Source organism: Sorghum bicolor, chromosome 2 (assembly GCF_000003195.3).
Source record: "Sorghum bicolor cultivar BTx623 chromosome 2, Sorghum_bicolor_NCBIv3, whole genome shotgun sequence".
Classification (NCBI taxonomy): domain Eukaryota; kingdom Viridiplantae; phylum Streptophyta; class Magnoliopsida; order Poales; family Poaceae; genus Sorghum; species Sorghum bicolor.
Window position 1 is genome coordinate 68,497,419 of NC_012871.2, and position 22,777 is coordinate 68,520,195.

General features: G+C 42.5%; 2 protein-coding genes across 2 annotated transcripts; both read right to left on the bottom strand.

Moving 5' to 3' along the window:
* Positions 964-8,654, bottom strand: LOC8080718 (protein DETOXIFICATION 19). Its single transcript, XM_002462855.2, has 5 exons — positions 8,035-8,654; positions 2,133-2,677; positions 1,941-2,027; positions 1,712-1,768; positions 964-1,558 (listed from the first exon to the last, which is right to left on the bottom strand). Exons 1-5 carry the CDS (start codon positions 8,635-8,637, stop codon positions 1,072-1,074), a joined length of 1,779 nt encoding a protein of 592 aa, XP_002462900.1. The 5' UTR covers positions 8,638-8,654; the 3' UTR covers positions 964-1,071.
* On the bottom strand, positions 14,487-16,651 carry LOC8080719 (UDP-glycosyltransferase 88B1). The gene has a single exon (XM_002462856.2). It carries the CDS (start codon positions 16,543-16,545, stop codon positions 14,773-14,775), a length of 1,773 nt encoding a protein of 590 aa, XP_002462901.2. The 5' UTR covers positions 16,546-16,651; the 3' UTR covers positions 14,487-14,772.

Sequence of the window (22,777 nt, forward strand, 5' to 3'; positions counted from 1 at the left end):
CATGAGTAAACACAACGTGACATGGAATTTGTTTTAAATCTATGAACGTCTCTCTTATAAAAGCTGCTGTTAGTGACTGATGAAAAACTGGAAATGAAACAGATATTTCACCATCTATTCGTGCGAAGGTTTTTGTATATTAGCACTGCTATAGATTTTGGGAGACGCCTCTCTTTTTCAACAACGATTTGATCTAAACCAGTCAATGTGTTGACACTCAAAAATATCCTAGGATCGTTCTGGACACCATGAATAGTTGTAAACATCTTGGACATGTTGGGAGGTAAAAAAACACAGCAAAATATTAAAGAAACCGCACGGAGAAGATAGTGAGTCATGGATTTCGGATTTCTAGGTGACCTTGCTGGTTTTAGGAGATCCTCCATGTGCTCCTCTCCGCGGGTCTTCCGGAGAGAAGTTCAGGAGCTTTTTCGACCAAGAACGAGCTCAACATTAGTTTAGTCGGTCTCTAGATCATCTTCATCAATTACACTTGTTGAAAGTTGATTGCAACCTTCTTGGGCATGTAAGCTTGTTGATGTGTGGTTTGAACGTCCTCTAACATCAACACAATGAAAATGTACTCAGAGGCCTTAAAAAAGACGATACCAACCGCATCTATAAATAGCCCTTACATATATAAAAAAGCCCTCATTCTTTCTCTACGAGACATGAATGTAGCCCGAGAAGACCAAGAGTAGCTCCTAGGAGCAACACTAAAATCGGAATGGAGGTCTTTCTTTTCATTTCCTTGTATGAGGTGAGTAGGTGACTCTAGAAGGAAAGAATATATGCCAACCCGATGATTTAATTGTAGTGTGTAATTTGCAAAAAGAAAGTACGATGTATTTTATGGTTATTGAGATATTTTTCATAAAGAGCTTATATTAGTATTTACACTCTCGCCGACTGACAGGACTGCTGTGATGCCGTCCCTCTACCTACAGAATATTGCTATCGCGATAAAAAAAAAACCTCGTTCTTTTGATGCGCAATTTCTCATTAGTCATTCGTTCGTATAACTGGTAGTACAGTGCTCTTAAAAAAAAACTGGTAGTTACAGTGCCTTTGCTACGCGACGTAGCTGGCCTTCTTCTCCTGCATGGCCTCGGCGAGCTTGGACCACTTGGTGCGGACGGTGATGACGAGCAGCGTGGAGGCCTGGCACGTGAGCCCGCAGATGAGCCCCGCCCACAGGCCCCTGGCGCGCAGGTCGAGCTTGAAGGCGAAGAGGACGGCGAGCGGCATGCCGACGAAGTAGAACGCCACCAGGTTGGTGACCGCGGCCAGGTGCTGCCAGCCGCAGCCCCTCGCGACGCCCGACAGCACGCCCTGCGCCGAGTCCAGCACGATGGAGACCACCATGAGCGGTGCGATGGCCCCGAACGCCGACACGATCGTCGCGCTCCCGCTGAAGAGGCGCGCCCACGGGCCGTGGCCGAACGCCAGCAGCAGCACGAAGGTGACGGCCAGGAACACCGACAGCTTCATCGTCACCGACACCGCGTTCTTGGCCCTCTCCACGTTCCCCGCGCCGATCTCGTTCGACACCCGCGTGCTGCAGCTCGCGATGATTAATTATCCAGGCATCAACCGTAAGACCGGATTCATAAACTTAAAAAGGAGAGATTGACAGCAAAGAACTGAAGCTGAAACCACTCAATCAGAAAGAATGGCGCGCGAAGAAACAGCGCAGCAGGAGGTAACGCACCTCACGGCGGCGCTGAACCCGAACGTGATCATGTACGCGATCGCCTCCGTGCTGGAGCTGCACACGTTAATTCCGCCCAACAAGAAGTCAGTTTATTTGTTTCAAGATGAACCATTTCATTTTATTTGCGTATATATATCTGAACATCAAGTAGAACACACTAATCAGCACTGGTTGTACGTAGTTGCAGCCAGTGCTGAAGCTTCAGTATCGAAAGAGACAGACATACCACATGGCGATCAGCGACGTGCTCACTGTGGAATTGGGAAGCAAGCCGGCGATCAGGACCAGGAGCTCGAATGCCCAGTACTCCAAGCTGCAGTCAGTCAAAAATGAAGCGTGAGTTCTAGACACAGCCAGCCGCACACACCACACCAGTGCTGGCTGCTGAGTGCCTGAGTCATCTGCTGATACTACTCACCAGACCATGACGGCGGACGGCGTGGCGAGCTTCACGGTGGGCGCCACGTACTTGAAGGCTTCGGCAGAGAAGCCCTCCCACGTCTCGCTGAAGGCCCCGGAGCGCAGCACGTAGGCGCGCAGCAGGAGGCAGGAGACCCAGAACGTGGCGGAGACGGCGGCGCCCGCCCCCGCGAGCCCCAGGCCGAGCACGTTCACCAGGAGGTGCGTCAGCGCGACGTGGAGCGCGAACGGGGCCACGGAGCAGACGACGAGCGGGAGCACGACGGACTGCGTCTGCAGGTACCGGAGCAGGCACTGCACGAAGGCGAAGGCGAAGAGGCCCGGCACCTGCGCCTGGACGAACGCGGCCGCGGCGCGGGACACCTCGGGCTCCTGCCGCAGGAACAGCAGCACCGGCTCCGTGAACCACCACAGCGCGGAGACGGCCGCGGACACGGCGGCCGACATGATCAGCGACGACTGCAGGTAGAGGCCCAGCATCCGGTACAGCCCCGCGCCGTACGCCTGACCGCACAGCGTCTCCAGGGCGCCGCTCAGCCCGGTCTGGAAACACAGCCATGGATGATATGATCATTTTCCATGGAAAACAAATGATTCAGAAGCAACACCACTTAGCTGATCAACAGCTAGCTTCCTCACGCGCGATTGATCACAACTCCAAATACGAAATGGCACTTGTCAGAACATAGTTAATTAGTTGGACTTACTGAAACTCTCTGTATTTCTATAAGCTTAGTCAGTTAGAGAATTTCGAATTAGAAAAAACCTATAATTTAAAACTGAGGTTTAAGGGAGTATGTATGCACTAAAGAGTGGGCCTTCTGATTTATTAGTCAGAAAATACCCAAGTGATTTGAGCCATTTGATATAGTTGTAAGTCAATTGAACCCTGTATATGAGTTGTATATGTGTGGGACAGATCTAACAGATTTGATTTATTTATTTTGCGCCGACAAAAGAAAATCAAAGTTGAAGCAAAGAGAATATATCAGCAGCAAGCCTGCAAATACTACTTCTAAGATACAGCTGCAAAACTTAAGAGATTTATTTATGTCATACCAAGTCAAAGATTCTGTGAAAATCTAGGTACCAAGAATAATGCAGCCTTGTTTACCTACTAGTATCAACAAGATAATCCGGCCTAATGCATATTCTGGCGACTCTCGCCTAAGCCGCTTTCAAGGTGCTTGTATATAAACTATTCTACCTTAATACAATAACGCGTAAGTTTTTTTGTGTGTTCGAGAAAAAAAAAAGCAAAAGTAATTAAGCGACTGATGTGCTACACTGCTACTGTATATAAAGCCAAACTGTTTGTATAGTTGCTGTACTAGTATGGATTGATTGACATTATTTTGACTTGAGCCAAGCATACCGAACGCAAGCAACATATATATAGAACAGGTCAACCCTCGCTCCATTAATTTATTTTTCTTTGGAAACATCACATTCTTTAGGCCTTGTTTAGTTTTCAAAAGTTTTCAAGATTTCCCGTCACATCGAATCTTGCGGCACATGCATGAAGCATTAAATATAGACGAAAATAAAAACTAATTACGCAGTTTACCTGTAAATCGCGAGACGAATCTTTTGATCCTAGTTAGTCTATGATTGAATAATATTTGCCACAAACAAACGAAAGTGCTACAGTAGCGAAATCCAAATTTTTTTCCAAACTAAACAAGGCCTTAGCGTATCAGCATATATAGCGTATCAGCATATAATAAGCCGCCTTGATTCCTGAGCGTTCACATATAACCACACAAACGGAATTCCGTGCGAAGCCATCACCAAATCCCCTGACCACGATCAGTCTAGCAGTCTGAAAATCAAGCGTAGAGAGCATGCGTTTGACTGCATTTTGGTTTCAGGATTCGTGTAAAGGGACAGCTCTCTTTTTTTTTATGCCGCATGCAAAGATTGGATCGGAGGCTTAACAGTCACGATACGATACGTGCTTTTGGCAGCTAGTAAACGATAAAATAGGTAGGGTTGAAAGTGGTATCGATAATTCTCCGCTTCGATCCGCTCCGAATCTGAATTTTAAGAATAGATAAATGTTTTAATATCTATGCGGATATGGATAATCTGAATCTGATTATAAGTGAATACGGTGTAGAATATGGGATGGATTATCCGATAATTAAACACGGATTATCCGACACTTATAATAGAATAATCTGAAGGAGTCCAAGTAAAAAGAATATAAGTCAGCCCATGACACAAACATGATTATATTGTAGCCCACAACAAAACTCGTCTGATGAAAGAATTCTACCAAAGTGAAGGACTAGTACAAGGCAAAGAGTGAAGGCAAAATTTTACCTAATTAAGAATATTTACTTATTTTACACACTTTTTTATACTCTTAAATTCAAACCGCTAATATGTACTAAATTTTCTAGATCTTAAATTGAAGTGGTGGATTGATGGTGATTATTTTTTGTTGCACAAACGCTTTATGACTTTGGTTAATGAATTTTTCTCATCATAAAAGTTAACACATAAGCACATATTATCCGACTTTAAAAAGTCCGCTTCCGCTCCACCGGTCCGAATCCGTACTATTTCCGACATCTAAAAAATTTGTATCCGTATCCGAATCCGTATGATATCCGATCCGCTCCACATCCGATCAAGAAAAAAATTAGGATATGGAAAAGCTATTATCCGCTCCGATTCGATCCGTTTTCATCCCTAAAAATAGGTCACAACTCACAAGCTTGTTCGCTTGGCTTATGAGCCAAGCAAACACTACCGTGATGAATGGCCTAATCAGATGCAGTTTTTTTTATATAAACTAATCAAATGCAGTTGATGACTACGTAGCTAGGCTGTCGATGCAATAATTCTCTGAATCAAGCTAGCCACCGGTTTCGGGCAAGCTCCCTATTTTCTCTTCTCCGATCCTCAAAAGATTTATTTTCTTTTTGTTAATTCATTAATAACGACTATATAGCCTTATATTACACGGATACTCCAAGGGGGTGACGTATCCGTATCGGATACTCGTCGGATACGCGGATACGGATACTCGGATACACCATTTTAGTGAGGTTTTGTTTTTAGAAAGTATGTACCCACGTATTCGATACTCGTAACCGTACTCGTGTAACGTAGATATAGCCTATCGACCCGTGGGTTTGCACTTGAAGTTTGATCGAAGTTGTATAAAAAAAAGACCTTGTTTAGTTCATCCAAAAATAAAAAAGTTTTCAAAATCCACTGTCATATCAAATCTTTCAGCACATGCATGAAGCATTAAATATAGATGAAAATAAAAACTAATTGTACAGTTTAACTGTAAATCGCGAGACGAATCTTTTGATCTTAGTTAATCTATGATTGAACAATATTTGTCACAAACAAACGGAAATGCAACAGTAGCGAAAACCAAAATCTTTTCCTATCTAAACAAGACCAAAATACAAATAGTAGTAGGAGTAGACTGGAAGAACAAGTGCCAGTTTCTGTGGTGTTATGTCTGAATCTGACGTGACCGCCGATGCGTGCCCGATCGATGACTTGCAGACCGTGCCGGCGTGCCGTGCGAGACCGATCGTCCTCGTCTATCTGATCCGGTCCGCAACGACGCGGGGCGCTGGCCGCGCACGATAGCCAGCACTAGGCAGTAGGCGCAGTACTAGCAGTCAACCGCCAACGCCCTCTGCGGCGCCGGGCGCGCCGTGCATGCATGCATGTAGTACGTATATGGTTTGCATACGGTAGCGGCGCAGCATACGGTTTTAATTAATTTGCATGCAATTTTCTTTCCGTGTAGTAGTATGTACGTAGTGCGCCACCACGCCCAAATCCCAATGGTCAACGGTGTACACGCGGGAGCTGCTGGTGCCCGTGCGCGCGATCACAACAATCCGCCGGCCGCTACCAAATGCATGCACAGCACAGGGCCACATCAGGCGCATATGACGGACAATGGCACATGGAAGAAGAAGAAGATGATGATGATTCATGAAATAAAGGAGGGAAGCGGCGGACGGGCACCTCTGGCGACCACGCAAAACCGGCGGCGGCGCACGCTACACACACCTCGAATTGCTTATCGTTTCGTGGCCTCACGCTCACAGTTGACAGCAAAAGCGAGCGAGCGAGCAGGGCGGCCGGGAGACTATTGGTATTGGTTGTTTCTAGCGCGACCGTACGTGCGCGTATCCGCCGCGGCTGTGAGCATGCGACAAAGGCAGGCAGCGGCAGCGCCGCAGCGGACAAGCTTGCTTGGACAGGTATCCACGGTCACAAGTATTTTCGATTTTCGTGGATGGGAATAGTCCGTATGCATGGGATATACTATAGTACTACTCCATGCATGGCAGATCAATCTCAATCAAATGGTGCACGCTCCGCCACCCTGTCTTGAATGTCTCAACCGATCGCCGTTTGTCCTCCATATTGCCGGCCACAGGCTGCAAGTGCACAGCACAACCCTCCCACGAGATTGCTATTCTTGTTCCCTTGAGAATTGACAGCTATTCAGCAGCTCGTAATCGTAACAAATCAGCCAGTTCTGTTACCTGCGTCAGTCCGTTTTAGCTTAGTCTAAAACTATCTTCAGCGGTTTATATGTTTATCAGGCAAACCAACAACGCGCGGCGCCTGAGAATCTTCGAGAGCTCCGGCCTTGTTTAGTTCCAAAATTTTGTAATGAATATATTGCACTACTTTCATTCGTATTTGACAAATTTTGTTTAATCATAGGTTCAAAAGATTTATCTCGTAAATCACAAACAAACTATATAATTAATTATTTTTTTTAATAATATTTAATGCTTCATGCATATGCTGTAAGATTCGATTTAACGAGAAATTTGAAAAAAATTATAAAATTTTTGGTAAAACTAAGGCCCAGTTTGGCCCTGTTTAGATGCAGCCAAACAACCAAAACTTTTGGAGAAATTAGCACTTTTTGGAAGAATAGATCTAAACAGAAGCTTGTAAAACTTGGCTGTAAAGATTTCGAATTTGGGATCTTAGAGGCCCAAAACTATATAAACTTGCTTAAGGATCCGTGTCTTGTGTGTTGCAGACCAAAAAATTTGGTAAGCATTTAAACACCTATTTAAATGTAAAGTTTACACCCAAAAGTTTTGGGATCTAAAGATTTAGGATTTAAACAGGCCCTTAGATGCAGCCAAACAAACAAAACTTTTAAAGAAATGAACACTTTTTGAAGAATGGATCTAAATAAGAACTTGTAAAACTTGACTGTAAAGATTTAGAATTTGGGATCTTGGAGCCCAAAAACTGTGTAAACTTGTTTAGGGACTCGTGTTTTATGTTGCAGACCAAAAAATTTGAGAAGCATCTAAATACAAACAAAAGTTTTGGACGTAAAGTTTTAGGATTAAAAAAACATACTGTAGATGTAAAAACAGATGCATGCATGCGCTCCAGATGTCAACAGGCCGTGGAGCACGGGCGTTGAACATAGGAGCGATCGAGTGTAGGTGTAGCCCCTTGGTTATTTCACCAGTAGGGGCTGTAGGGCTTTGGCCACCTCCAGACTCCAGTTCCCGAAAAAGCCCCCCAATGCTCGCAAGACTCAGCCAGGTCGTGCAGCTATGCTCATGCTGCTGCTACGTGCTACCATCACCGTGTCCGAATGATAATCCCAGAAACATCAAACAAAGCAACATGATTAGAGGAACTCGGAACGTGCTAGGGTATGCAAGGAGCCAAGAGGCGAAGAACAGGTCGGCATGTGGCGGCGGGTGCGTGCGATGATCCCGACCCGCTGCCTGCCGAAGCGGCGGCGGGGGCGATCGAGAATGGATTGGAGACTTCACACACAGTGACATGGATGCATGCACGGCAAAAAGAGCGGGGCGAGGGAGATGCGATGGGCCGCGCGCGCGCGCGCGCGCGTACAGTACGACACGTACCACGAAGGCGTAGCCGGTGACGGTGGCCCAGGAGTTGCCGAGCGTGGCGCCGGCGAGGTGGACGTCGTCGCCGAGATGGCCCGAGAACATCACCGACACCAGCGGGATGCCGTAGTACGCCATGCTCGTCACCACCATCGGCACCGCGAACCTCAGCTGCGCGCGCGCCTCCGCCGTGTCCACCACGCGCTCCACCCACGACCACGACGACGGCCGCGGCGCCGGCGCGGGCTCGCCACCACCGGCCTCCTCGGCGCCGAGCAGCGGGGCCGACGAAGACATGCTGCCGCCGCCGTCCGATGACGGACCAGAGGCGCCGCCGGCCCGCTGCGGGGTGCCGCCGGAGCTCGCGGCGAACGGCCGGCGGCGGTGACCACCAGTTAGTAGCCTCCGGCTCCCCGCTGCTGCTGCTGATCGGCGACTACCCACCAAGAATCGTGGAGCAGCGGCGGCGGTGCTTATATCGTGCGCGCGGCCTCGGCCTCTTTGCCTGAGGCGCCCGCGGGGAATAATGGCATGCAAGTGCGACTCAGCTCTGAGCATAGCGTGGAGCCGTGAATGGATGGGAAAAAAAATAAAAATTGCGGCACGACACTGTCGCATGTGCGAGTGCTGCTGCCGTGCTGCGTGGAACGACGAAAGGAGAAAGGTTTATTCGAGTGGGCCCAGCTATTATCATCCGGGTGTACTGAACTTCGTGAGGCTGTCTCCGATAAGAAACTTCCAAGATAATATCTACAGTCTCTAACAGAATACTCATACAAAAGATCCATTTTAGGTATCACGAAAGACATAAACTAAATTTAGGTATGCTCTTTTCTCAAGACCCATTTGCATAGAGTATTGTCTTTTAGGTCTTATTGTCGGAGAAAACTAAAAATAAGTATGAAACCTTTTACCTATAGCGCTAAGTCTTAGTCTTGTATTTTGGGTGCCGTCGAGATACTCTGAGTACACATGTGTGGAATCGCGAGTGTCGCATTCCTGTGGCAGTGAGAGGCGGAGCTTCCAAGGTAATTTTCCAGCAACTTCCCCGGTAAATCACCCTCTATCATGAACGCTTTGAAGGCGTCGCGAGCTGCTGCTACTCTCAAGTGCTCTGAAGAAGAAAGAACATGACGTCTGAATGAAACACTGAATGTATATTTGTTGGTAGCTGAACTGGTACATCTGTACAAGTGCCCTTCGCGCTGCACTGCAAGGCTGCGACGCGTCGCCCTGCGCTTGGCCGTCATGGCATCGTGCCTTCCTGACTTTGGCCTTGTTTAGTTCCGAAAAGATTTCGGATTTCGATACTGTAGCACTTTCGTTTGTTTGTAACAAATATTATCCAATTATAGACTAACTAGGATCAAAAGATTTGTCTCGCGATTTCCAGCTAAACTGTGTAATTAGTTTTTGCTTTCGTCTATATTTAATGCTTCATACATGTGTCGCAAAATTCGATGTGATGGAGAATCTTGAAAACTTTTTGCTTTTTGAGGTGAACTAAACAAGGCCTTTCAATCGATCTTTCCCTAATCTCTCCGTGGATCCGTGACCGGTGGCCCATTGGTCCTGTGCCCGTGTAAGCAGCATACACGACTATAGGCCAATTCGATCAGACGACAGACGATCAGGATAAGGATCATCTAATTTGATAAGTAAATTGTTTATTTTATTTGCTGTGTACTTAATGACTCTAATGAGTTGCGAATTGATCATAGATCAGTTGATTGAGTTTCTTATGGTAGAATATGCTTATCTGGGTTTAAGTCCCAACTTGACACAGGTGTTCTAAGGATTTAATTGCATAATGCTTTCAGTGGTAGGCGACATACCCGTCGACAATAAGACGTCTGTGGTGACTTCGTCAATCTCGAGACTTGCCGGTCCAACTCGGTTCTTCAGAGATACTCATAGGGGTAAGATGTGCGTGCATGTGTTTATAGGGGTAAGTGTGTGTACGTCAGTGTCTGTAACTGGGTCTCACAAAAAAAATACTCTAATAAGTTTGAAGAGGAGATCGAAATATGATGGTAGTCGGACAGGCAGAAATGGAGATTGAAAATGGTGTGAAATCGATATCGAAGAGATGGAACCTGATGCAAAGTTAGATGTATTAGGCTGTCTCTAATAGAAGACCTATTTAGGAACCTAAATCTAAAATGGGTCTCCAACATAATACCTATAGCTTCTAACAAAGTACTCATATATAGTATCCATTTTAGATATTAGAAGAGGCATAATCTAAATTTGGATATCTTCTCTTCTCAAGACCCATTTACATAGAGTGTTGTTTTAGGTGACGATTGTTGGAAATAATTTTGTAGCTTAGTTTTAGATCTTACACTACCTAAGTAGCTATATTATCTTCAACACCTCCCCATATCTTAATTTAATTCCTTTCCTCCCCCACTGGTGGCACCGCCGCATATTGTTCCTTGAAATAAATTATATGTGGCACTGTTGCATGTTAGGGGGTGTTCGGTTTGTGTTGTTAAAGTTCAACAGGTTCTGTAGTATTTTTTATCTTATTTGACAATTAGTATCTAATCATATACTAATTTGGCTTAAAAGATTCGTCTCGCAAGTTACTCTCTAACTGTGTTTTTAGTTTCGTAAATAGTATATATTTAGTATTCTATATATCTGTTCAAATATTTAATGTAATAGATGGTAAATTTAATAATTGAAACCAAACGGGGGCCTTAATGTGTTGTGCAAGACCGCTCCAGGGAACAGAGAAAGGAGCAAGGATTCATCCGACTAGGGGCTAAGCTGTTATTTTTATATTAGATGGTGTCTACATACTAAACTTATTCATTTAAACTTTACATCCATGGAGAAACTTTAGCCGTGCAGACATATTACACACCCCTATGATGTTTTTGGCTAGTTTTGGGCTTCTTGGGTTCCATATGCCAAAAGTTTAGTACCTAAGTTTTGCTCTTTTTTGCCCATGTTGTTTAGATCGATTTTTGCCAAAAGATGGAGTAAAACAGCAAAATTTTTGACAAAAAAGATGAACTAAACAGACCCTTAACAGTGTTTGCTCTAATTACTCTAATCTCAGACAATTTATCTCCTCCGCTGTCTCACCCATCCCGTCACTAATGTGTGATCGAAGCCTACGTCCCCTCGTGTCCTTATAGGGATAGGGCCGCATCAAATTTTTACGAAGCGCCATTACGATTGCTCGCTGTTCTTCCCTCTATATTGGTGTTCGTGGATCTCCATCAATAATATGTTTCGTCTATTTTTACGCTATCTCTAGCGTTGAGAACCCTACTAATAATATTTTTACGCTAACTAGATAAGACATATAAATAAAAATAAATAAACACTATAGTGGAGAATTATGTAAGAGAAGTATTTCTAGAAGATCGTGCTAGATTAGCTATTTACAAGTCACTGACTATTTAGGAGTCGTTAGCTACTCCCTCCATTCCATTTTATGTGAAGCCAGCATGAGTATTCCAGATACCAAAAACTATTTAATCCAGCTCCCCATTACTAGCTAGTGGTGCCATGACCCTTCGTTTGTTGAAGTCAACATTAATTTTTTGCAAGCATACAACGAAGGGGAGGAGGATCGATCAAATAACTCAAAGGAGCATGCAAAATGTTAATGACATCTTCAACAAACGAAGGATCATGGCACCACCAGTTAGTAAAGGGGAGCTGGATTAAGGGGGTGTTTAGGACTGCTATGCTCCACGTTTTTCCAGCTCCGCTCCACGTCTTTTAGCCAAACAGTTTCAGCTCCACGCACTCAGTTCGAAAAAATGGTAGAGTCGTGAGAGCACCTAAAGAGGTACTCTATGAACTACAGTTTTTTGTGGAACTTCTCCATGGTGGAGTTTGTGGAGCAGAGTTCGTGAAGCAGTGCCAAATACCCCTAAATAGTTCTTGGTATCTGGAATATTCATGTTGGCGCCACATAAAATGGAATGGAGGGAGTATTCATCTGCCGAATCTATTATTAAATAATATTATTTTTCTTTCGTAGGAGGTGTTTGATTGGAGATTTTAAAATTTAACAAATGTTGTAGCATTTTTTTTGACAATTAGCATATAATAATAGACTAATTAGGATCAAAAGATTCGTTTAGCAAATTATTCTCTAGTTGTATTTTTAGTTCCATAAATAATCTATATTTAGTACTTTATATATGTGTCCAAATATTTGATATAATGGGTAATAAAAAACAGCACCAACCAAATAGAATCTAACAAATTAGCAAATAATACTTTTAGGGCTTGTTTAGTTCCTCAAAAAATTTTGTAAAATTTTTCAGATTCCACGTCACATCGAATCTTTAGACGTATGCATGAAGTATTAAATATAAACGAAAATAAAAACTAATTGCATGATTTGGTCGGAATTGACAAGACGAATCTTTTGAGGCTAGTTAGTCAATGATGGGATAATATTTGTCAAATACAAACGAAAGTGTTGTAGTGTTGATTTTCTAATTCTTTTTGAAACTAAACAAGGGCTTAATCATGAATTTTCAGACTTTATTACAACTTTATCATTTAATATGATTCTTAGAAGTTATTAGATTTAATTAAATTAAAAGGAGAGCAAGTCGCGGACCACACCGAGGAGACGACAACTGGTCACCACTGATGTCTGAGCCAGAGCATATGCTGTTGCTTCGTGCCTGCCCGTCCCCGTCTGCAGGGATAAGACGATCGTCTTGTTACTCGTAGATAGAAAGTAACGTTGGCTGGTTTATTATGAAGCTGATACGGTTGATAACCTCAAACAAAGTTTAGGCTTTATTTAGATGCGAATTTTTTTTGGATTTCACGACTGTAGCATTTTCGTTTGTTTATGACAGATATTATCTAATCATGGACTAAGTAGAATCAAAAGATTTGTATCACGATTTACAGCTAAACTGTGTAATTAGTTTTTATTTTCGTCTATATTTAATGCTTTATGCATGTGCCGCAAAATTCGATGTGACCGGGAATCTTGAAAACTTTTTAGTTTTTGGGGTCAACTAAACAAGGCCTTAAGACACTCACAATGAAAGACTCTATTACAGAGTCCAAGATAATTAATTACATATTGTTTATGGTATTTTGCTGATGTGGCAGCATATTTATTGAAGAAAGAGGTAGAAAAAATAAGACTCTAAGTCTTATTTAGGCCAGTCTCAGTAGCTCGTTTCAATGCACTGTTTCCAAAATAAATCCGCTGACAAGGCATCAATGAAACGAATAATGAAACAACCTCCACAATGCATGAGTTGCATCTTAACGTTTCCTAGGCTGGGCAAAACATTTAATTACTGCAAAATAATTGGATCATATGCAAGATGGTAAAACGATTTAGCCCTCAGTGGGGATTTCATTCCATTTCACCGCGTGGGAAACAATGCCCGCAGCTTCCTTCACTCTCCTCTTTGTTTTATGCAAAAAGTGCAATTCTGTTGACATGACGCTCTAATAAATATGCATGACATCCTGGTGAAACCCTCACTGAGACTGGCCTTAGACTCTAAATCCACATTGTTTGAATTAATAAATAACTTTAGACTGCATTCTGACTGCACTTAATGGAATCGGCGTCAACTGTCCTGTCCATGTACCGCGTGCGACTGCCCCCGGTGTCGGTGATGAAATATCGACAAAGGTGTGCTCTAATTATTTGAGCAATAATCGATGACGATGAAGTGACATGGAGTAGATGGAAGCGGGTCCTCACTCCGTTCCAAATTAATTATTGTTATTAATTTCTGTACCACAAATTTAACTTAATTCATATAAAATACATACTTCCTTCCTCTTAAATTTTAAGTTACTTTTAAAATTTTAAAGAGTCAAAGTATCTTAAATTTGACCAAAATTATAGTAAAAATTACGAAGTTTTATAACATCAAATAAATATACTATAAAATATAATTATAAAGAACCTAATGATACTTAGTTAATATCATAAATGTTATTATCCTACCATATAAATTTGATAAAACTTAAGATATTTTGACTCTCAAAATTCTTAAAATGACTTATAATTTACGATAGGAGTAATAATATTTATATCATCCTTCCTCTTAAATTTTAAGTTACTTTAAAAATTTTAAAGAGTCAAAGTATCTTAAATTTGACTAAAATTATAGGAAAAATTACGAAGTTTTATAACATCAAATAAATATACTATAAAATATAATTAATGAAGAACCTAATGATACTTAGTTCATATCATAAATGTTATTATCCTACCATATAAATTTGATAAAACTTAAGATATTTTGACTCTCAAAATTCTTAAAATGACTTATAATTTTCGATAGGAGTAATAATATTTATATCACTAAATAGATTTGTTTCAAAAATCTTTCTAACTATTATAATTATAGCTCCAAATTAATATTTAATATATATTTAGTTAAAGTTATTTTTCAAAAAATATAGAAGCACTGGACAAGGGATGTAATGTAACCACCGAGCGAGAGTAGACATGAAGATACACAAGACAATTACCGACACCGATAAAGCCTTGTTTGAATGTAGTCGGATTCACTTCAATCCATGTATATTGGTGTGGGTTCGAGTAGAATTTAGTTCAAGTTCCACTCAAATCTATCTCGACACATGTGAATTGATTTGAATTCAACTACATCCAAACGGCCTAAGCTGTAGCTGCAAATTGGTGTAATGTGTGTGTGCGGACGCCGGCAAGCTCAACCACGGACGCCCCCGTCGATATGGATGTGCGAACATCTGGACTCGTGGGCTCACTCAAATGAGCGGCGCCTTCACCAAATGAGCAGTTGTCGCATTTGCAGCCTTGCGAATCGCATCACGCAGCCTCTCCAGCGCCACGTACGACGACCCGCCCTCCTCCACGGCCCTGCGGCACGCGGCCTTCATCTCCGCGGCCTTCTCCCGCGCCTTCCGCCCCTCCTCGCCGCCGCCCATGAGGGCCCTCACCGCGCGCTCCAGCTCCTCGGCCTCGACGAAGTTGTCACGGCTCCTGTCCACCTCCACCTCCATCGCCACGGCCACGCCCATGACGGACACGAGCTCGAACGCGTTCAGGCGCTGCTCCGCGTACAGCGGCCACGGCGCCAGCGGCACGCCGTGCCACAGGCTCTCCATCGTCGAGTTCCACCCGCAGTGGGTCACGAAGCCGCCCACGGCCCCGTGCGAGAGCACCGCCTTCTGCGGCGCCCACCGAGGCCACACGAGGCCCCTGTCCTTGGTCCGCTCCAGGAACCCCGCGGGGAGGAGCTCGTCTAGGTCGGCGTCCGACGGGTGCCGCGACCCGGCCGCCGCGGGAGGCCCGCGCAGCGCCCACAGGAACCGGTGCCCGCTCCGCTCCAGCCCCGTGGCGACCTCCCGCGCCTTGGCGGCGTCGAACCAGCCAAGGCTCCCGAAGCAGAGGAACACCACCGACGCCCGCGGCTGCGCGTCGAGCCACCGGACGCACGCCTCGTCGTCGGACGCGGCATTTTCCACGCCGAGGTTCAGCACCGGGCCGATCGGGTACAGCGGCGGCGCCGGTCGTCCCGGGACGCACCGTCCTTCCGCGATGGCGGCGAGAAGCCCCGGCTCGAGCTGGGTCACCGTGTTGACGATGATGCCGTCGGCGTCCATGAAACGTCTGCCGTGGTACACGAACCACGTGAAGTTGGGGCAGTCCTTGCGTCCCAGGAACCCGGGGATGTTCCCCGCGGGCACGGGAGGCAAGCCCGGGACGTCCACCGTGCCCTTAAACGTCTCGAAGTCGACGGCGACCGTCTTGTCGAGGGCCGGCAGCCTCAGCATGAGCGCGAGCAGCGCGGCGGTGGAGGTGAAGTAGACGTACGTCGGCACGGCGAGCTCGCGCGCCACGTCGAGCACGGTGGTGGCGAAGAAGTCGACCACGAGCGCCGCGGCGCCGAGCTCCCGCGCCGCGGCCTCCACGTGTGGCTTGTAGAGCTCCATGTAGCGCGACTTGAACTCCTGCAGGTCGCCCGCGCAGTCCGCGGGGGGTTCCACGGCCGGGAGGTGATGGAACCGGACGCCAATGCCGGACGCCGCGACGCGCCGCACGTGCGCGCCCACCTCGGACGCCGACTCTGGCGTCGGCGGCTGCACGACGAGGACGGTCACCGTGAACTCGTCGTCTCCGGCGCCGGCGCAGTGGCCGAGCAGGCGCTTCCCAGCTTCGATGAGCGACATGAGGTGGCCGGAGCCGGGCTCAGGGAGGAGCAGCACGTTGAGGCTCGCCATTCCGCGCCTCCTGTCCTGACCAAATGCTTGTGTTGCGACGCTAGCTAACTGTACGAGCTGGTTCAGTCTGAACTGAACATGCTCAAACTGCGGCGTGCTGGTCGAGCAGAAGGGGACTTCAAATAGTCTAGTCTGGATCGAGGCCGGGGAAAAGGATTGGGGGCTGTCTCTGCAGAGTCTAGTGCGTTGACAGTCCGGTCCCCTTCGATTGTTCCAGGTCGGTGCCACGTAAGCGCACGTGTCAAACTCGTTTTGCGCCTTCTTCTGAACACTACAACGCGCAACCCTTGTGTGCATTGAGGGAAAAAAGCAGTCTTCTATCGCTGTCTAGAAGGAATCAAAGTGGGAGGCAGCATCAAATCGAGTACTACTTTCTCATTCTGGAAAGGGTGCAAATCTAGAATAGTGCTAGGTTAAACAGTATGAAATTTGATTAACTTTATCTAAAAAGTAACAATATTTATCATACTAATATATCTGTCATTAAATATATTTTCATAGTGTATCTGTTTGATAAAAGCTATCCCTCACTCGTGTGGTTGGAGTCTTTCCCTCATTTTATTTTTGTTCACCCAATCCAAGGACACCATGTGGTCAACTTCTCTAAATTTGGCGGCCTTAGAAGGGAGGCTCCGAGGAGGTAGGAGGTCGGGCAGTAGTGGCCCTAGTGGCGGTGGAGATGACCAGGTTTGGTCGAGGCAAGGATTTGATGGCCAGAGTTCGCCGTGGAAGTCAGAGATCGTGGAGGGGAAGAAGGAGGTCGTGACGAGGCGGCGGACAGTAGCAAAGGTGAGAAGGAAGATGAGCAATGATCCATCAGGAGGAGGAAAATAAATAGTAATTTATGTGATGAATCACTCAAATGAGATATAGCATATCGGTCTTTTAGGGTCATACAAGTTGATACTATTTTCAATAAATATGATCGAATTTAAGATAGTTAGATTTCAAATCTAGAATCTTACCTTTGGAGGCAGAGAAAGTTCTTTTATGCCATCCTTTATGTCTAGACTAGAATGGGTGTGAACGGCGATGACTGGCTCCAAGACCGTAGGGGGTTGTTTAGTTCCAAAAAATTTACAAATTTTTTTAAAAGCTGACACATCAAATCTTACAGCATATTAATAAAATATTAAATATAAATAAAAATATATAATTTATTTATAATTTATGAGATAATTTTTTTATCTTATTTAGTATATAATTAAATAATAATTATCAAATATAAACCAATAACTCTCATAACCATTTTACAAAAATTTCTGCCACTAAACGGGCCTAGATAACCCAACGAAGGAATGGCACCAACCACGGTAGTTGCGGCGGCTGCGCGACAGGGCCGCTTTATAAGATTCTACTCTGTCGCTTGCTTTGTTTAGGCCTTGTTTAGTTCCAAAAAATTTTGCAAAATTTTTTAGATTCCCCGTCACATCGAATCTTTAGACACATGCATGAAGTATTAAATATAGATAAAATTAAAAACTAATTGCACAGTTTGGTCGAAATTGACGAAACGAATCTTTTGAGCCTAGTTAGTCTATAATTGGATAATATTTGTCAAATACAAACGAAAAAGCTACAGTGTCGATTTTGCAAAATATTTTGGAACTAAACAAGGCCTTAGTTGACTTAAAAATCAAAAACTTTTCAAGATTCTCATCACATCAAATTTTACAGCACATACATGGAACACTAAATATAGATAAAAATAAAAACTAATTGCTCAGCTTATCTATAAATTACGAGATGAATATTTTAAATACGGCACTCCATAATTAAATAATATTTGTTAAATAAAAATAAAAATACTATAGTCTCCAAAACTAAAAAAATTTCGAAACTAAACAAAGCTATAAGATTCTACTAGTACTGTACTCACCTACTGTAGATTCTACTAGTACTAGTACTGTACTCTCTTTCCAACTAATCTCATGCACATGAAAGCCGCCGCCGACTGCTCACCTAGAGGCTGGGGGACAGTGGACTTCGGGAGAAGGACGTTATTCCCCATTGGCCATGGCAATCTGACACTGGCCGGCGAGAACATAGATTATATTTATTGTAACACCATATTATCAATTATACATTAATTAGGTTTAATAAATTCACCTTGTAAATTAGCTATAAACTATACAATTAATTTTATAACTTGTTTATATTTAATACTCTAAATTAGTGTCAACGTTTGATATGACAGGACTAATAAGGTCTTGTTTGACATGGCTCTACTTTACCAGTGAAGCTATTTTTAGGAGCTTCAGCTCCATGAAAAGTTTTATCGGTGCAGCTGGAGCCATTTTGGTAAATGGTTTGGCAAAACAACTCATTTATTAATATGTGCTCTCATAAAATGCCACGTAGAATGAGGTGAAACCTAAAAAGCTACTATTTTTTGCTTTTTCACATCCTAAAGCTCTATAATAATATGTTTTTAGTGACTTCATTAGGCCACTCACAATGCAAGACTCTATCACAGAGTCCAAGACAATTAATTACATATTATTTATGGTATTTTGCTGATGTGGCAGCATATTTATTGAAGAAAGAGGTAGAAAAAATAAGACTCCAAGTCTTATTTAGACTCTAAGTCCACATCGTTCGAGGTAATAAATAACTTTAGACTCTATGATAGGCCCTTAGGGCAGTCACAATGCAAGACTCTATCATAGAGTCCAAAACAATTAATTACATACTATTTATGTTATTTTGCTGATGTGGCAGCATATTTATTGAAGAAAGAGGTAGAAAAAATAAGACTCTAAGTCCACATTATTCGAGGTAATAAATAACTTTAGACTCTATGATAGAGTCTGCATTGTGAGTGCATTAGTGAAGTCATTCTATTTCACTTGCAAAATAGCTTTAAACGGCTCAACCGACGCCTTACCAAACGGGTATAAAACTTCAGCCCACGGAACCAAACACGCCCGACGCGATTAGACAAGCTACCGATCGATCACAAGTGCATGACAAGGTACAACATGTGATGTGAGTGGAATAGTGCATAGAATGTAGTACTACGGGTGAAGTGAAGTCTGGTTTTGTGCCCGTATGCAGTGGCGGAGCTAGAGCAAATACGATGCTGGTGCACTTGCCTTGTGGGTGCGTATAATTTTACTATGTGGGTGCAAATATGGTGAAAATTTAACTATAATCACTGTTTTTTTTATATATTTGTAGGTTCGGACACACCCACTGCAGTGTGTATATAGATCCGCCCATGCCCGTACGTAGTAGGGGTCCATTCCCGTACGTGGATAGATCGAGGTAGAGGTACGCCAGGAATCTTCGTTGTGCGCAATATAAATATGGATGGAGGCTGGAGGGGAATGTATATGTATCTATGCATGAGTGGTCTAGCTAACCCTTCACCCTCGGCATCATGTCACTGCAAACCACATGCCGTGGCTGATTTGGCACCACACATTCTTGTTGCGCTCTCTATCTAAAAAACTAGCCGAAACCCCGCGCAACTGCACGGGCTAAGCTGAGTTGATTAAAACAGTAAAATAATTATATATATTAGAATTTTGAATTAACTGAACTGACTGGTAAAAAGTAGGCTGACAAAACAAATGATCTTGGAGACGAAGATAAATATTTGACAATTCTAAACTAAATACATTTTCTAGAATACCTATAGGTATATAAAGGGGAGTTCTTATTTGATTGGATCCCTATTCAACAAAGGTATATAATAATAATAACATTGTACCAAGCATGCAGGATGTATCATACAATAGGAGTTAGGCCATGTTTAATTCGCAAAATTTTTTAAATTTGGTCACTGTAGTATTTTTATTTTATTTATCAATTAGTGTTTAATCATGAACTAATTAAGCTCAAAAAATTCATTTCAAAAATTTTGTGCGAACTATGCAATTAGTTACCATTTTATCTATATTTAATACTCCATTGATGCATTCAAAGATTCAATATAATGGAACGAATTGGGAATTTTTGGAACTAAACAGGACCTGGCTACATAACGATGGGTACTATTCATACACATGAAGTAATGTTTATGTGCATGATGTGGCACTGTTCAGGTAGTTACTGTTCATGTGCGTGGCGCAACACCGGGTCTGTGTATGCCGTTCATTGTTCATGTGCATGGTGTGGCACTAGTCATGGGCATAGGGTTTATGCACTATTTAACATGAACAATGAAATAGGTCACTGACAGAAAGAATAGGAAAGGGTAAAGGATAATACACGGAGGAAGGCCGAAGGGATAAGATTTAGCTGCTGCTGCTGCTGCTATTTGTCGATTGTCATTCGAAGGGACAGAAATAGCTTCAGAAGGGAGCAGCAAATAGTGTTGGGTTATAACTTATAAGGGTAAAGGTTAGACATACAACTATATGGTTTGCGTACCAAAAAAATAGTTACTAAATGAATAGTGTTCATTTATTTATATGGTTCTAAATCCATTTATTATAAAAATACATTCAATAATCAATTTAATGATATTTATTTAATATCATAAATATTGATACTTTTTATCTATAATTAATCAAATTTAAGATATTAAAATGTGATATTGTATTAGAATTGTTTGTTTTTTTATGGAGGGAGTACTACACAGTCAACACAAGTATTATACTTAGCCGCACTTTTTCTACCGGTCAACAATGTTTTTCTCTCATAATTAATAAATAAGCTAATAGTAATTTTAACCATAACTTTTCAGACCAACGAATAGGCTCGTTAAACTTTGCAGTAAGAGGCCATCTAAGAATTTTAGGAGTTGAACGTTGTCTCGTTAGATATGCATTGGATATTATTTAGAAATCAGTTACTTAATTATTTTGAGTCAACTGCTACTGTAGCCATAGGACGTAGCGGCAGTCTCACCAGAGGAAGGGGTTGTATTGTCAGAACCTAAAGGAGCTAGTACATGTTGGGGGTGCCTATAGTCATGGGTATACTTATCAAGGAATATATATAGGTTTTTATTGGATATTTGCCCTTGTTTAGTTTAGACCCAAATTTTTTCTAGATTTTGACACTGTAACGTTTTTGTTTTTATTTAATAAATATTGTCCATTTATAGACTATATGTAATTAATAATTTTTTATCTATATTTAATACTCTATACATGTGCCGCAAGATTTGATGTGATGAGAAATCTTGTAAACTTTTGGGTTTTTGAGTGCACCTTAGTTCGTGGATGAAAAGTTTGCAGTTGCCATATCGGATATTTCATAGGATGTTAGAAGGGGTTTTAGGATACTAATTAAAAAAACTAGTTACATAACTCATTTGGAAATCGTGAGATAAATTTATGAAGCCTAATTAATCCGTCATTCGCGCATATGTTTATTGTAACAATATGACTAATCATAGACTAATTAGGTTTAAAAGATTCGTCTCGAGGATTTCATGCATACTATGCAATTAGTTATTTTTTATCTATATTTAATGCTCTATGCATGCGTCTAAATATTTGATGGAACATGATGAAATGTTTTTGGGTGTCAATTAGGCCTTGTTTAGTTTCCAATTTTTTTGGTTTTAAATACTGTAGCATTTTTATTTTTATTTGGCAAATTATTGTTCAATCATAGACTAATTAGGCTAAAAAAATTCCTCTTGCGATTTACAAGCAAACTTTACAATTAGTTTATGTTTTTATCTATATTTAATGATCTATGTATGTTCCACAAGGTGACGGGGAATCTTAATTTTTTTTTAGTTTTTGGGGTGAACTAAACAAGGCCTAAACGAGGCAGTGATAGTCTACCTATCACTGTCTGTTTGAGGCTTGAACTAATAGTGAATAGTGATAGCTATTTTTCGTAAAAAAATCGCTGTTAAGATAATTCTTTTATCAATACTGTACAGTTTAAAGAGATCTGCTCCCTCATTTAAGTGCACATCTCGCACTTCAAGTAGTCAACAAATTCTAAGTTTGTTCAAATATTTTTTTTGCTATATAAAGTATTAATATTTATAATATGAAACAAACCTCATTAGATGAATCACATCATATATTTTAATTTGATAACTTTTTAATTTAATATGGTTTACAAGCCCAAAATTCAAATACGAATTCTCTTGGATCAGATTTGATAGGTTGGGGCAACCGGCTATGATAACAAAACCATATCACTGTCTTTTTTTTTCCACTGCCGGTTCGTTTTCCAGCAGCGATGAAGGAATTGAGATTAGGCGGTGATGGTCTTTTATGTTGTTGTGGGGGAATCACGGTTGTCTTCGGCTCTTCTCAACCTTGCTGTTGCTCGCGCACCATGGTCCGAAATGCTGTGTGCCTACTGTGTGAGGCCGAGAGCGTGACCACGCCCGGCTGATGTAGCGGCTGAAAGCTAAGGGGTGTTCGTAGAATCCAAAATGCAAAATATCAACTACTTTGAAGTGATAAAATATAAAATGCCAACATTTTTAGAGTCATGTTTAGTTTCATCCAAAATACAAAATTTATTGTCCTCATGAAGCTTTTTGAGGCTCATTTTGGGTTTTTTTGCCTCCTAAGACCAAAATCCAAAATGGAGAATAACTACATTT